This window comes from Chiloscyllium plagiosum, unplaced genomic scaffold, assembly GCF_037043375.1.
Source record: "Chiloscyllium plagiosum isolate Xiang-an unplaced genomic scaffold, Cpla_swu_hap1 HiC_scaffold_28, whole genome shotgun sequence".
Classification (NCBI taxonomy): domain Eukaryota; kingdom Metazoa; phylum Chordata; class Chondrichthyes; order Orectolobiformes; family Hemiscylliidae; genus Chiloscyllium; species Chiloscyllium plagiosum.
Genome location: NW_028270166.1, coordinates 15219891 through 15233767, shown reverse-complemented (window position 1 = coordinate 15233767; position 13877 = coordinate 15219891). Strand labels below are relative to the sequence as shown.

General features: G+C 44.2%; 1 protein-coding gene across 2 annotated transcripts in view; it reads right to left on the bottom strand.

Annotated features, from left to right (window-relative positions):
* Positions 1–13877, bottom strand: part of LOC122565382 (TLE family member 5-like) — a 126889-nt gene that overhangs the window by 13927 nt on the left and 99085 nt on the right. For both annotated transcript variants that reach the window (XM_043721309.2, XM_043721308.2), the window contains exons 5-6: positions 2253–2315; positions 1999–2073 (exon numbers count right to left, since the gene is read on the bottom strand). In XM_043721309.2, the coding sequence (XP_043577244.1) occupies positions 1999–2073; positions 2253–2315 (138 nt within the window). The remainder of the gene's footprint in view (positions 1–1998; positions 2074–2252; positions 2316–13877) is intronic.

The following is a 13877-nucleotide window of genomic DNA, read 5'->3' as shown; positions in this document are numbered from 1 at the left end:
ATAGGGTGGAGTGGATAGGTGGAAAGGAAGATAGACAGGTAGGACAAGTCATGGGGACAGTGCTGAGCTGGAAGTTTGGAACTGGGGTGAGGTGGGGGAAGGGGGAAAATGAGGAAACTGTTGAAGTCCACATTGATGCCCTTGGGTTGAAGTGTTCCGAGACGGAAGATGAGGCGTTCTTCCTCCAGGCGTCGGGTGGTGAGGGAGCGGTGGTGAAGGAGGCCCAGGACCTGCATGTCCTCGGCAGAGTGGGAGGGGGAGTTGAAATGTTGGGCCACAAGGCGGTGTGGTTGATTGGTGCGGGTGTCCCGGAGATGTTCCCTAAAGCGCTCTGGGGAGACTGGACGCCTCCTAGCAATGTAGAGGAGACCGCATCAGGAGCAACGGATACTATAAATGATATTGGTGGATGTGCAGGTAAAACTTTGATGGATGTGGAAGGCTCCTTTAGGGCCTTGGATGGAGGTGAGGGAGGTGGTGTGGGCACAGGTTTTGCAATTCCTGCAGTGGCAGGGGAAGGTTTATCCCATGGGTAATATCCCATGGTCAAGCAGCCTGTGAACTGGGCGTCAGGCACATGAGCAACAGCTTCATGGAGGGTGATGGCTGAAGGAAAGATGGTCCAGCCACAGCCTAGTGCCAATTTAGAAGCTATTCCCTTACAGTGACCATACCTTGTGTTTCAAAGGACTATTTATTGTAGGGCAGTCTGGTAACAGACAGCTGATTTATCATAAGGAGACTTACTCTGCAGTGCTATTTTTGGAGGACTTCAAGTAAGGAGATTGAAGTAACGAGGCAAGGTCATAAACAAGGTATCTTGTTCTGCCAGTAAATGTTAAGAGACATTTTACAGTAATTTTCCCAGAGATACAGGCTGCTTTCACTTTTCATCAATCACTTGACAAAGTCAGATTATCTTAAGAGTATTAGGGAGACATTTTAAAGATGTAAAGCATTTAAAAGCTGCACGACTAACACGCATTCTCTGAAGGCCCCAAGTACAATCCCCCTGTCTGGACTGTGTTAGTTTACCTCATTGAAAAGTTCCAAATGGTTACAACATAAGCCATAGGAGCAGAAGGAGACTATTCTGCCCAGTGAGTATGCTCCACCATTCAATGAGATTGTGACAGATCAGATATCCTCAACTTCAATTTCCTGCCTTAGCCCCATAACCTTGATTCCAATATTGATTAAAACTCTCTGGATGGGAATAAAGGAGAGCAGGAAGAGGAAGAGAAATAGCCAGTGCTCTCTCACCTGGTTATCAAGCTTAGCTCCTCATGGAATAATAAGTAAGACCTAGCAGCCAGCTGAGACTTAGTTGTGTTGCGCTATATGGTTGAATATTTGAGCAATATCACTTGGGCTAGACACTAGAGGCAGATACAGTCAGTTCTGCTTTAATGAGAGTTTCTTCAAGGTGAATTGGCTATAATGCGATTGAAGAACTTGGACCATTATTTGTAGAATGCAAACTTTCCTTACCTGTATTGGCTATAACACTACTCCAGTCCCATCGGTTTAAATGGTGCTGCTATTACACAACTTTCTTATAACGCAGGATCGCACGGGAACAGAACTATCAGGTTATATCAGAACAGACTGCAGTACTGACACATTGGAATACTTAGCTGCTCTATCATGGATTGGTTCCTTCAGAAAGGGATAGGGAATATTATGTAAATTTATTGCTGGTTTGCATTAATAGGGGGGGATTTCTTCCAGATGCATAAATGCATTCGATAAAACTAATTAAGGGGACTTCTTTTAGGGTCAAATGTGTTCAGGCTCTTACATTAGTTTGTGAGAAATCTTACTGCTTAGGTCACACTGAGCCGCTCATATCTTTATGGCACTGCTTCTCAAACCACCGTTTGGGCATCAAACAGCCTTTGAAGTATAAATCAAAGTTAGCCAGCACTCTGGTACAAGCCTTATTGCTGGGCTTAGTGACAGTGTGCACACGTGTACGGATGAATAAAGTTGACATACCCTGATGACAGTATTAAGCTCCGGGGCAGTCACCTGCTTTGCACGTTCTATGGCCTGCACCACCTGTTGCTGATGCTGAAATAAAGACAAGAGACAGAAATATAGTTAAACCACGGCCTTTCAAATGGAGAGCTGGTGAGCACTAAGAATCATTTACAACTCAGATCAGAAGTTGAGCTACACCACCACCGAATGACTCTTGCATTGGCACGACAGTTTTAACAGTCAGTCAAAATAAACTAAAATGCAGTTACCTCCTGAGATAAGAAGGGGATGACTTGAGCACAAATTCCATTCAATCGTTTGACAATTTCAGCCTATGTGGAAGAAAAGGAAATACTTAGTTCATTTCAAACGCATTCGCAACTGCGTACCAGTTGTTATTGTTGTAGTGCGTTGCAAATCTCAACAGGCTTTGCATAACCCAAATAAAATGCCCACTCAAGGCCAAGATGAGAGACTGCACTGCAGCAAATCCAGTGACAACTTTAACAGAAAGAAGCTTCCATTAAAACATGAAGTTATAAGTTGAAATGACATTTTGTAATGAAAGTAACACAGAAAAAAGGGGGGGGGGTGTGGTGGCAGTATGGGGAAAAGAGAGTGTGCGCGCACGCAAGAGAGCAAGCAGGACATTACTCCAGGAGTGAGATGACCTTATAGCCTACACGTGGTTGATTAAAACTCAGCACTGCAGAGTGTATTGTACTGGCACAACTGCAAAGCATTAAAAAAAAAATCGACATGCCCTGAACTGTCGAATCTCAAGTCATTTTAGTTTAAAAATAGAGGTGTGCATGATTATGACAGGATCACCTAAGTTAAACAAAGAGAAGCTGTTCCCATTAGTTGATTGTACAGGGAGTAGGGGACACAGATTTAAGACTTTGAACAAAAGATGTGGGTTGATGGGAGCGAGGAAGAACATTTGTATGCTGCAAACACCAACTACCTTGAACTCGTTTCAGAAAAGTCTGGTTGCAAAAGAAAATTGGACGGACACTTAAAAACAAAGAAATAAATACGCACAGCTACAGGGATGTAGTAGGGTATGGGACAGATTCCATTTTTTAGAGCCGGCATGGTGATATTGGACCAAATTACCTACTTCAGTGTTGTTATGACTGTGTCCTAACATATCCCACCCCTTAGAAACAAATCGCCACTCGCCCACACGACTTTTTCCAGCTGAGTTTCAATTAACTAACTCAATCAGTACAGAAGAGGGGGATTTCTTCCAGATGCATAAATGCATTCGATAAAACTAATTAAGGGGACTTCTTTTAGGGTCAAATGTGTTCAGGCTTTTACATTAGTTTGTGACAAATCTTACTCCCAACATTTGCCCACTGTAGATGGGTCCAGGCTACCTGTTGTTATATTACACCCGTTACCAAAATAAAAATATTGCAGATGCCGGAAACTAGAGATAAATCTGAACACTGGATGCTGCTGTGGAGGAAGAAACAGAAGTAATGCTTCAGTTCTGATGAAAAGGTCACAGACCTGCAACATTAGATGTCGCAAAGCTGACAAGTGTATTTAACATTTTCTGCTTTTATGTTGGGTTTGGGAATGCTTGGAAGAGATTCCAGCTCCCTTCCTCTCAAAAGAGGTTAAGGTAAGGGATTTGCAGGGTATGGGAGAGGATATGTACCCAGAGAGGGGTATGGGTGGGAGGGGGGAAGAGGAGGAGAGAGAGAGGGGGGAGGAGGAGAGAGAGAGGGGGGAGGAGGAGAGAGAGAGGGGGGAGGAGGAGAGAGAGAGGGGGGAGGAGGAGAGAGAGAGGGGGGAGGAGGAGAGAGAGAGGGGGGAGGAGGAGAGAGAGAGGGGGGAGGAGGAGAGAGAGAGGGGGGAGGAGGAGAGAGAGAGGGGGGAGGAGGAGAGAGAGAGGGGGGAGGAGGAGAGAGAGAGGGGGGAGGAGGAGAGAGAGAGGGGGGAGGAGGAGAGAGAGAGGGGGGAGGAGGAGAGAGAGAGGGGGGAGGAGGAGAGAGAGAGGGGGAGGAGAGAGAGAGGGGGGGGAGGAGAGAGAGAGGGGGGGAGGAGAGAGAGAGGGGGGGGAGGAGAGAGAGAGGGGGGGGAGGAGAGAGAGAGGGGGGGGGAGGAGAGAGAGGGGGGGGAGGAGAGAGAGGGGGGGGGAGGAGAGAGAGGGGGGGGAGGAGAGAGAGGGGGGGGAGGAGAGAGAGGGGGGGGAGGAGAGAGAGAGGGGGGGGAGGAGAGAGAGAGGGGGGGGGAGGAGAGAGAGAGAGGGGGAGGAGAGAGAGAGAGGGGGGAGGAGAGAGAGGGGGGGGAGGAGAGAGAGAGGGGGGGAGGAGAGAGAGAGGGGGGAGGAGAGAGAGAGGGGGGGAGGAGAGAGAGAGGGGGGAGGAGAGAGAGAGGAGGGAGGAGAGAGAGAGGAGGGAGGAGAGAGAGAGGAGGGAGGAGAGAGAGAGGAGGGAGGAGAGAGAGAGGGGGGAGGAGAGAGAGAGGGGGGAGGAGAGAGAGAGGGGGGAGGAGAGAGAGAGGGGGGAGGAGAGAGAGAGGGGGGAGGAGAGAGAGAGGGGGGAGGAGAGAGAGAGGGGGGAGGAGAGAGAGAGGGGGGAGGAGAGAGAGAGGGGGGAGGAGAGAGAGAGGGGGGAGGAGAGAGGGGGGAGGAGAGAGGGGGGAGGAGAGAGAGGAGGGAGGAGAGAGAGAGGAGGGAGGAGAGAGAGAGAGAGAGAGAGAGAGAGAGAGAGAGAAGGGAGGAGAGAGAGAGAGAAGGAGGAGGAGAGAGAGAGAGGGAGGAGGAGAGAGAGAGAGGGAGGAGGAGAGAGAGAGAGGGAGGAGGAGAGAGAGGGAGGAGGAGAGAGAGAGAGGGAGGAGGAGAGAGAGAGAGGGAGGAGGAGAGAGAGAGAGGGAGGAGGAGAGAGAGAGAGGGAGGAGGAGAGAGAGAGAGGGAGGAGGAGAGAGAGAGAGGGAGGAGGAGAGAGAGAGAGGGAGGAGGAGAGAGAGAGAGGGAGGAGGAGAGAGAGAGAGAGAGAGAGAGAGAGAGAGAGGGAAAAAAAACATGGGTGCTCTTCTGCATAGAGGGGGGCATTTCTGCAAGCCCCTACCTATCACATCGACAAGGAAGACAATACAGCCACCAGAAAGTAGGGTTAGTTGATTAAACCCACCCTGCCAAGACAACTAGATTCTTAAATCTCTCAGGACAGATTAAAAAACACAGCTCTGTTGGTTGAAGGAATAAAACAGACTATAATGAAACAGAATAGACTTGTGACATATTGGAATCTCCCAGGATGCAAAAAGGGCACAAGACCTGCAGATTGTGGAAATCAGAAAAAAAACAACAAAAATTGCTGGGACAACTCAGCAGGACTGGCAGCATCAGCAGAGAGAAAGCAGAGTTAGGTCCAGGGACCCTTCTTGTTCTGAACAGTTCTCCCAGCAATTTTGGTCTCTCTAGATGCAGCTGCCTAGTAACAGACTCCTAATTGTGTGTTTTCTGAGATTTAGTGCAATAATACAAACAGAATGTGGAAGAAAGAGTTAACCCAAGCCAAGAATGCAATAGCAATATGCTCCTTGTGTGTTGTTCTAAATACATCACAGATGTGTCCCAGTGTGACTACACTATAACAGACCTATATAACACCAGTACTTCACCTCACTTATGTTTCAAAAAGCTCTCTCCAGAGACACTCCAACTTGCAAAGGACAAAGTCTATACAGATACACATACTGCAGGGTGCTTTTCATAGTTTAAATTGATATTGCACAAAAATTACACCTGGATAGACACTTCACCGAAATCTACTGCCAAAACCATTCTTGAATTCAAGAACGGAGGACAATTACAATCCACAATCCACTGAGTTTGCCTTTTACCACAATCGTAGTCACACAGAGCCATAGAGATGTACAGCACCGAAACAGACCCTTTGGTCCAACTCGTCCATGCTGACCAGATATCCTAAATTAATCTAGCCACATTTGACAGCATTTGGCCCATATCCCTCTAAACACTTCCTCCTATTTGTACACACAACCAGATGCCTTTTAAAATGTTGTAATGGCACCAGCCTCTACCACTTCCTCTGGCAGCTCATTCCATAACATGCACTAGTCTTTGCGTGAAAAAAGTTGCCCCTCAGATCCCTTTTACATTTTTCTCCTCCCACCTTAAACCTATGCCCTCTAGCATTGGACTCCCCTACTCCAGGAAAAGATCTTGCCTATTTACACTATCCATGCCCCTCATGATTTTATAAGCTTCTGTAAGGTCATCCCTCAGCTCCAGGAAAAATAGTTCCAGTCTATCCAGCCTCACCCTATAGCTCAAACCCTCCAACCCTGGCAACATCCTTGTAAAGACCCGTAAACAGGACTATTACTTGAATGGTAAAAGTAATTGCAGCATGCTGCTGTGCAGAGGGACTTGGGTGTCCTTGTGTCTGAATCACAGAAGGTTGGTCTGCAGGTACAACAGGTAATTAAGAAGGCAAATGGAACTTTGTCCTTCACTGCTACAGGGATTGAGTTTAAAAGCAGGGAGGTTATGTTGCAGCTGTACAGGGTGCTAGTGAGGCCACACTTGGAGTACTGCATGCAGTTTTGGTCTCCTTACCTGAGAAAGGATGGACCGGCACTAGAGGGGGTGCACAGGGGGTTCACTAAGTTGACTTTGGAATTATGGGGTTGAATTATGAGGAGAAACTGAGTAGACTGGGATTATATTCATTGAAATTTAGAAGGGGGAGGGAAGAGATCTTATAGAAGCATAAAATTATGAAGGGAATCAATAAGATAGAAGTAGAGAGGATGTCCTAGTTTCCCACCAGTAGAAACAAGAGGGCATAAGTCTCAAAATTAGGGGGAGCAGATTTAGGACTGAATTGAGAAGGAACTTCTTCACCCAGAGGATTATGGCATTCCCTGCCCAGTGAAAGAGGTGAGGCTTCCTCAATAAATGTCTTTAAAGCGAAGATAGATAATTTTTTGAACAATAAAGGAATTAAGGGTTATGGTGAGAGCATGGGTACGTGGAGTAGAGGCCACAAGAAAGATCAGCCAAAGGGCCAGATGGCTACTCCTGCTCCTGCTCCTAGTTCTTATGTTCTAAATCTTTTCTGAACCATTTCAAGTTTCACAACATCCTTCCACATCACAATAACTTGTATTTATCAAACTCCTTTAACATACTTACCATGTCCCAGCAGCCTTCAGAAGAATACTAACAAAAACGTGAGGGTATCCACTTTGGCAGAAACAGCAGACAGGCAAGTATTTCTTAAAATGAGAGATTAGAAAGTATAGATGCACAAGAGGAACTGGGTGTCATTACAAAATGTCACTGAGGGCTAACAGTCAGTTACAGAAAGCAATTAGGAAGGGAAATGCAAAAAGGAATAGCAAGGTCTTGCATCTATTGTATAGTTACTCTACACTTGGAGCACTGTTTTGGTCCCCTTACTTGGAAAAAGATATTGTTGCCACAGGAATTTAAGCACATTGTTCCCAGGATGGCAAAGAGATCAGGGAGACAGAGCTTCCATTCTATTGAATTTCAAAGACTAAGATCGATATCAACGAAACCTACAAAGTACTTAAAAGGAATATTTGGGGAGATCGCTCTCTTAATTGGGTATACTTCCACCAGCGAACAAGTTCAAAATAAAAGAGGGATTCTATTTAGGACGAGGATGAAGAGAATTGTTTTCTCTTTAAACTCGGAAGGCTGAGAATCTTTGGAATTCTCTGCCTTCAAGGGTTGTGGAAGCTCAGTCTTTGAATATGTTTAAAGCACTGATTTCTAAATACCAATTACAAAGAGCTATGGGATTGTGTAGGGAAAAAAAAAAAGTCCTAGAAGTGGATGATCATCCACGATCATATTGAATGGCATAGCAGGCTTAATGGGGTACTCCTGCTCCCATGTCTCTAACGATTGACACCCAATCATATTCAGGTGACATCAAGATCACTGACCACAATCTTGATCAAACCAGTAGATTTTAAAGTAGCATCTTAAAAACTGCTCAGGTAGAATTTTAGCCATTGAATATTAAATACTCCAATAATGGAGTTCAAGCCTAATTATAGTAAAGTTTTTTTTAAAATTCAGATGCAGTTGTCTTTATTGTTTAGTCAATAATTGATCCAAATATGAGGCAAGGCAAACCCCAAAAAGAGACAGAATCTCATCAATACATAGGTGAGACCTAGGGGTTCAGGTACATAGCTCCTTGAAAGGGTGGTGAAGGTGGCATTGTGCACGGTTGCCTCTATTGGTCAGAACATAGAGTACAGGAGTTGGAATGTCATATTGCAACTTTTTTAATTCATAGAACCCCCAGTGTGAAACAGACCATTCAGCCCAACAAGTCCACACCAACTTGCCGAAGAACATCCTACCAAATCCCTGTAACCCTGCATTTCCGATGGTCAATCCATCTAACCTGCCCATCTTTGGACTGAGGGAGGAAACTGGAGAATCTGGAAAAAATCAGCACAGACACAGGGAGAATTTTCAAATTCCACATGGACAGTCACCCAAGGCTGGAATTGAACCCAGGTCACTGGAGCTATGAGGCAGCAGTGCTAACCATTAAGCCACCATGCAGATGTAAAGGACACTAGTGAAGCCGCATTTGGAATACTGTGCTCAATTCTGATCGCCTTGCTATAGGAAGGAGGTTATTAAACTTCAAAGGATGCAGAAAAGATTTGCAAGGATGTTACTGGGAGTGAAGGGTTTGAGTCATAAAGAGAGTTTGGATAGGGTGGGACTATTTTTCCCTGCAGCATGGGAGGTTGAGGGGTGACCTTACAGAGGTTAATAACTTCATGAGGGGCATAGATAAGCAAAGGTCTTTTCCCCAGGGTGGGGGGGGAGAGTTCAAAACTAGAGGGTACAGCTTTAAGGTGAGTGGAGGAAGATTTAAAAGGGACCTGAGGGGCAACCTTTTCACAGAGGGTGATGCATGTATGGAATGAGCTGATAGGTGCAGGTATAGTTTTAACATTTAAAAGACATTTAGACAGGTCCTGGAAGAGAAAAAGTTTAGAGGGATATAGGCCAAATGCAGGCAAAACGGCACTAGTTTAGTTTGGGAAACCTGGACAGCATGAAAGAGTTGGACCAAAGGGTCTGTTTCCATGCTGCGTGACTCCATGACTCCAAGCACAATGTACTGTAGCTACAACATCCATAGCCACGAGATAGCAGAGCCGCATGCTCTGAGCTGCATTGCCTTATCATTCATAAAACCCACATAGTTCACTAATGTCCTTTAGGGAAGGAAACTGCCCTTGGGGCAATTGGGGATGGGCAATAAGTGCTGGTCCAGCTGGCGATGCTCTCATTCCATGGAAGGTGCGATGAGATAAATATTCATAAGCATTGCTCAAAAGCAGCTTCAAAGTTTGGTATAAACAACAGAGCAGTCGTATGAAAATGCATTTGGTAGGCTGCTCAGGAGCCTTAGTTCCAGAAGATGATCACCTCTTCTACCCAAGCCCACTCTATGTCATTACTTACACACATTATTTCAACAGTAGTCAAGACTGAAGCTGCTGTAGGAATGAGAAATTGAGGAAAAGGCAGCTCACTGCAATTTATATTAAGCACTATATCGAGACAAGATCTATAAACAGTAGTGACTATGGTCAGTCGGAGGATGATACTACAAACAGAGGCAGAAAGTGCTTCTGATGCTGAAACTTTCATATCTTTTACTGTGAGGATATGGCCTTCTGACAAATTCAAAATAATTCAGGATTTGTTTCTTCCACCCACTAAACAGAAAGGTGGACAGATTCATTTTAATGAGACTGCTGATGTAGCTGATCAATTGCATAATACATCAACATGCAAGTGTGGCTTCAGGCACAGCTGGTGCAGAACATAACCTGACACACACAAATGCTGAGCTCCTAGTCTTTGGGGAGCTAGGTGTAGTTTATTAAAGTCAGTCCGCTTCAGGATTGTGCTTTAATCAGCATGGAAACAAACTAGTATGCAATAAAACGTGGGCTAATTGATGCCTCCAAATTATTAATGGAGCTGCTGACTGGAAGCTCACATTAACAAAAAAAAAGGCTTTCTTTGCCACTGCAAAGTACAAAAATTGCGATATGGTGAGTCTCCGCTGGATCATGAAAATCGGCACACGGCTCCACTTAATCTGTACTATCAACACCCTTTCTCCCCCAGCTCTCCAGCCCTGACAATTGCCTAAATGCTGTCCCTTCCACACGTCAGCTCCGGTGAAGAGTCGTCTAGACTTGAAACGTTAGTTCGTTCTCTCTCCGTGGATGCTGCCTGACTTGCTGTGACATAGAGGTATTTGCTGTTTTCAGTCCAGTCTCAAACCATCTTCCATATTTTCATGCTGAATGCTGAGAGATTGAAACTGGTGGACAAACTGAGAACGCCTTTGTTGAAATTCTGGCAATGAATTGATATCACCAGGGGTCAGAGAAGACTCTCGTGGACAGCCATTATACCACGAGAAAGGTGAGGACTTCAGATGCTGGAGATTCAGAGTCAAAAAGCATGATGCTAGAAAAGCACAGCCAGTCAGGCAGCTTCCGAGGAGCAGGAGAATCGACGTTTCGGGCATTAGCCCTTCATCTGAAATGGCTGGAGTGCTAGGGGAGAAAAGGTGTTGATACATTCCTGATGAAAGTCTTATGCCAGAAATGTTGATCCTCTCACTCCTTGGATGCTGTCTGACCTGCCATGCTTTTCTAGCACCACACTTTCTCACTAGAAAGATAGCCCAACAGGAGCTTATCATAGGAGTTATGTAGAACATGGAGACTCCATAACCATCATCACCTTTATTATTTCTACCAATGGTGAGATAAGAATTTATATTATTTCTGAGGAACTTGGATTTTAAAATATAGTTAAATAAATGTTTGGTTTTCAATTTTGTGAAGGTCTGATTTGCTTCTTTTCTTTAAAAGAATGGTTCAGAAAACTTTTTACCCCAATCGGAAGTTCAAATAGTCATTCCAAACTTAAGCTAAATGATCAAACTAACTGGTGTGATAAAAGTTCAATATTGTAGCAACTAAGCTCTACAGAGACAAATGGCCAATGGCGACAAGCATATAAAGTTTGGGAGTGGGGTGTGGGGGGGGGGGGAAAGATGTTGGGATGAATATAAATTTCAGCGGGATATTTTATTACAAAAAAAGGTTTGCGCAAATCTTCAGATTATCATAATTGGAAAGAAGTCTTGAACTGATTTAACAGCCCAGTCCAACAGGCCTGGAAATAATTCTTAAACCGTCATCAGCATTCAGAGAGGGAAAGTTATTTTTTTAAAAACCAATTAACCAGTGTCTTACACATCTCTGAGATGCAGTGAATCATATCTAGTGAATACATAGAAAGTTGGCCAAAAGGAAACGTGTTCAACTTCAGCAGTTGAGTTATAAATTTTGAAGAGAAAAATAGGAGTGATGCTTCATTGGGATTGAGTGTCCGTAAAGGATATTGCTGTGGAAAACGGCCGAATTATTTTTACCGTGTGAAACATTTCAAAGAAGTCATTTATTGCAGCTTCCTTCCCCACCTTTCATATTATAAACATATGCTCTTTCGTTAAAAGTATATTAACAGCTTTGTGAGAGCATGTTCAGTTGCTGACCACTATGGTAAGCAAACCTATCGCAGGTGGTCAGTGCATTGAGTATAGGAGTTGGGAGGTTATGTTGTGGCTATACATGACATTGGTTGGGCCACTATTGAAATATTGCATTCAATTCTGGTCTCCCTGCTACAGGAAAGATGTTGTGAAACTTGAAAGGGTTCAGAAAAGATTTACAAGAATGTTGCCAGGGTTGGAGGGGTTGAGCTGTGGCAGAGGCTGAATGGGCTGGGGCTATTTTCGCTGGAGCCTCAGAGGTTGAGGTTTATAAAATCATGAGGGGTATGGATAGGGTGAATATACAAGGTCATTTCCCAAGGTAAGGGAATCCAAAACTAAAGGACATAGGTTTAAAAGGGGAGAGGGGAAAGATTCAAAAGGGACCTAAGGAGCAACTTTTTCATGCAGAAGTTGGTGGTTTTGGTATAGAATGAGCTGCCAGAGGAAGGTAGAATTACAACATTTAAAAGGCATCTGGATGGGTGGACGGACACAAAGGCTTTAGAGGGATAGGGGCCCATGGCTGACAAACAGGACTGGATTAATGATTGGCACGGACGAGTTGGACTGAAAGGTCCTTTTCCATACTGTATGACCCAAGGACTCAGTGACAATGATCTATAAAGCAAGGTTTCACTCAGGAATCTGACTTGTCTAATTATTACCATCAGCTGGAACCATGTCAACTGGAGTTCAAACCACCAACAACTAAACAGATAATTAGAAACTGCTCAGCAACAAAACTGGTAGGACTGGTCCCAGCCAACATTCTTTCCACACAGCTTAAACTAACCCCAATTAACAACTGTCAGCAAAAGTAAATCAGCACATAAAGTGACAAATAATTTCACTCCCTCAGTTCAGAGCTGTCAGGGAGAAAGGTTTGTAGGGTTAGTAGAGGCTCCTGGTAAAAACACTTCTCTATGGTACCACTCCTTCTTGGAAAAGGTTTCTTCTAGGTTTGCTGTCAAGAGCCCTTTTCAATAAAAATTGTGCCACTTAGGAGAAAAGCAAAAGCCATTGCAACATCTTCCAAATCTAAGAGTTGCCATGATAGGATGCATTGCACACCCGGACCAAGGTTTCTGCAGTACAGCACAAGCTGTGTGTGCTTAACCTTTTGTTATTTGTTTGCCATTTTGTGCACGATGGGAATCTGAAGTAGTAGCCTTACTAACAGCTGCCAGAGCAACATCTTGTTCAACTTTACAAACAAATTGACAAGTAATGCAGCCTCAATGCCTCAAAGCAATTCATAATTAATTATTTAATTATGTGTAGTTTATGAACTGTTAGGTGACAAGTACAGTAACTAATCATACAAAGTAAGGTCACAATCAAAGAGCTATCAGCTAATTTATTTTCCTGTGATGTTGATCAAGAGAGAAACACTGACCAGGGCAATGGGAGACAATTTACTCTTCATGAAAAGGCTCTATTGGATCTTTCATCCTTTACTTAATGAGCAGATGGGGTATTACTTTAACAACTTGAGATCAGAAAGTTTTGGGTTCAAGACCATCGAACTGTCAAGAACATAAATCCATTCTGACAATCCTGTGCAACAACATGTTTTGTTAACTAAGTAGTTAAACCAGAGCCCTGTACGCATTCAGGTGGACACGAGAGATCCCAAACTCCATTCCAAACATGAAAGACGAAGCCTCCACGATCTTAGCCAATTAGCTCTTAAGCAACAGAAAAAAAACTGAAACTTGTCAGTCTCTGTTATTGGTGAGACCTTATTGTGCATAAATTGGTTGCTGCGGTTCGAATTTTATCGCAGCATTCAAAAACACTTGATTCATAAAGTGCTCGAAGATACATGCCGGTTTTCTATTCCCAACATTTGAAGAAAACGCACATTTAAAAGTTTGATTTTATTTCAAGATGGATTTCATATTCCTTAAGCTAATTTATTTTTGAGTGACCCCATTAAAAAAAGTCTCTGCACTGCAAATTACTATATGAAAAATCTCACATTAAGGTCACTTGTATCCCAGCGTATTCAATATCAACTGCTGTAAGAGTTCATTCTCTATCGACATTCATTTCCACCCACTACCTATGAACCACAGACCATTCCACACAACACAAATTAAAAGCTGCAATACATTACAGCAGAGAAAAGGCGAAATGATTTTAAATGGAAATGAGCATTTAATGTGATTGTTGTGCTATCAGGGGAGGAGTGGCACTGCTATCAGAACATTGCCTATTACCTCTGAGGTTTGACTTCAAATCCATCAGCGGGAG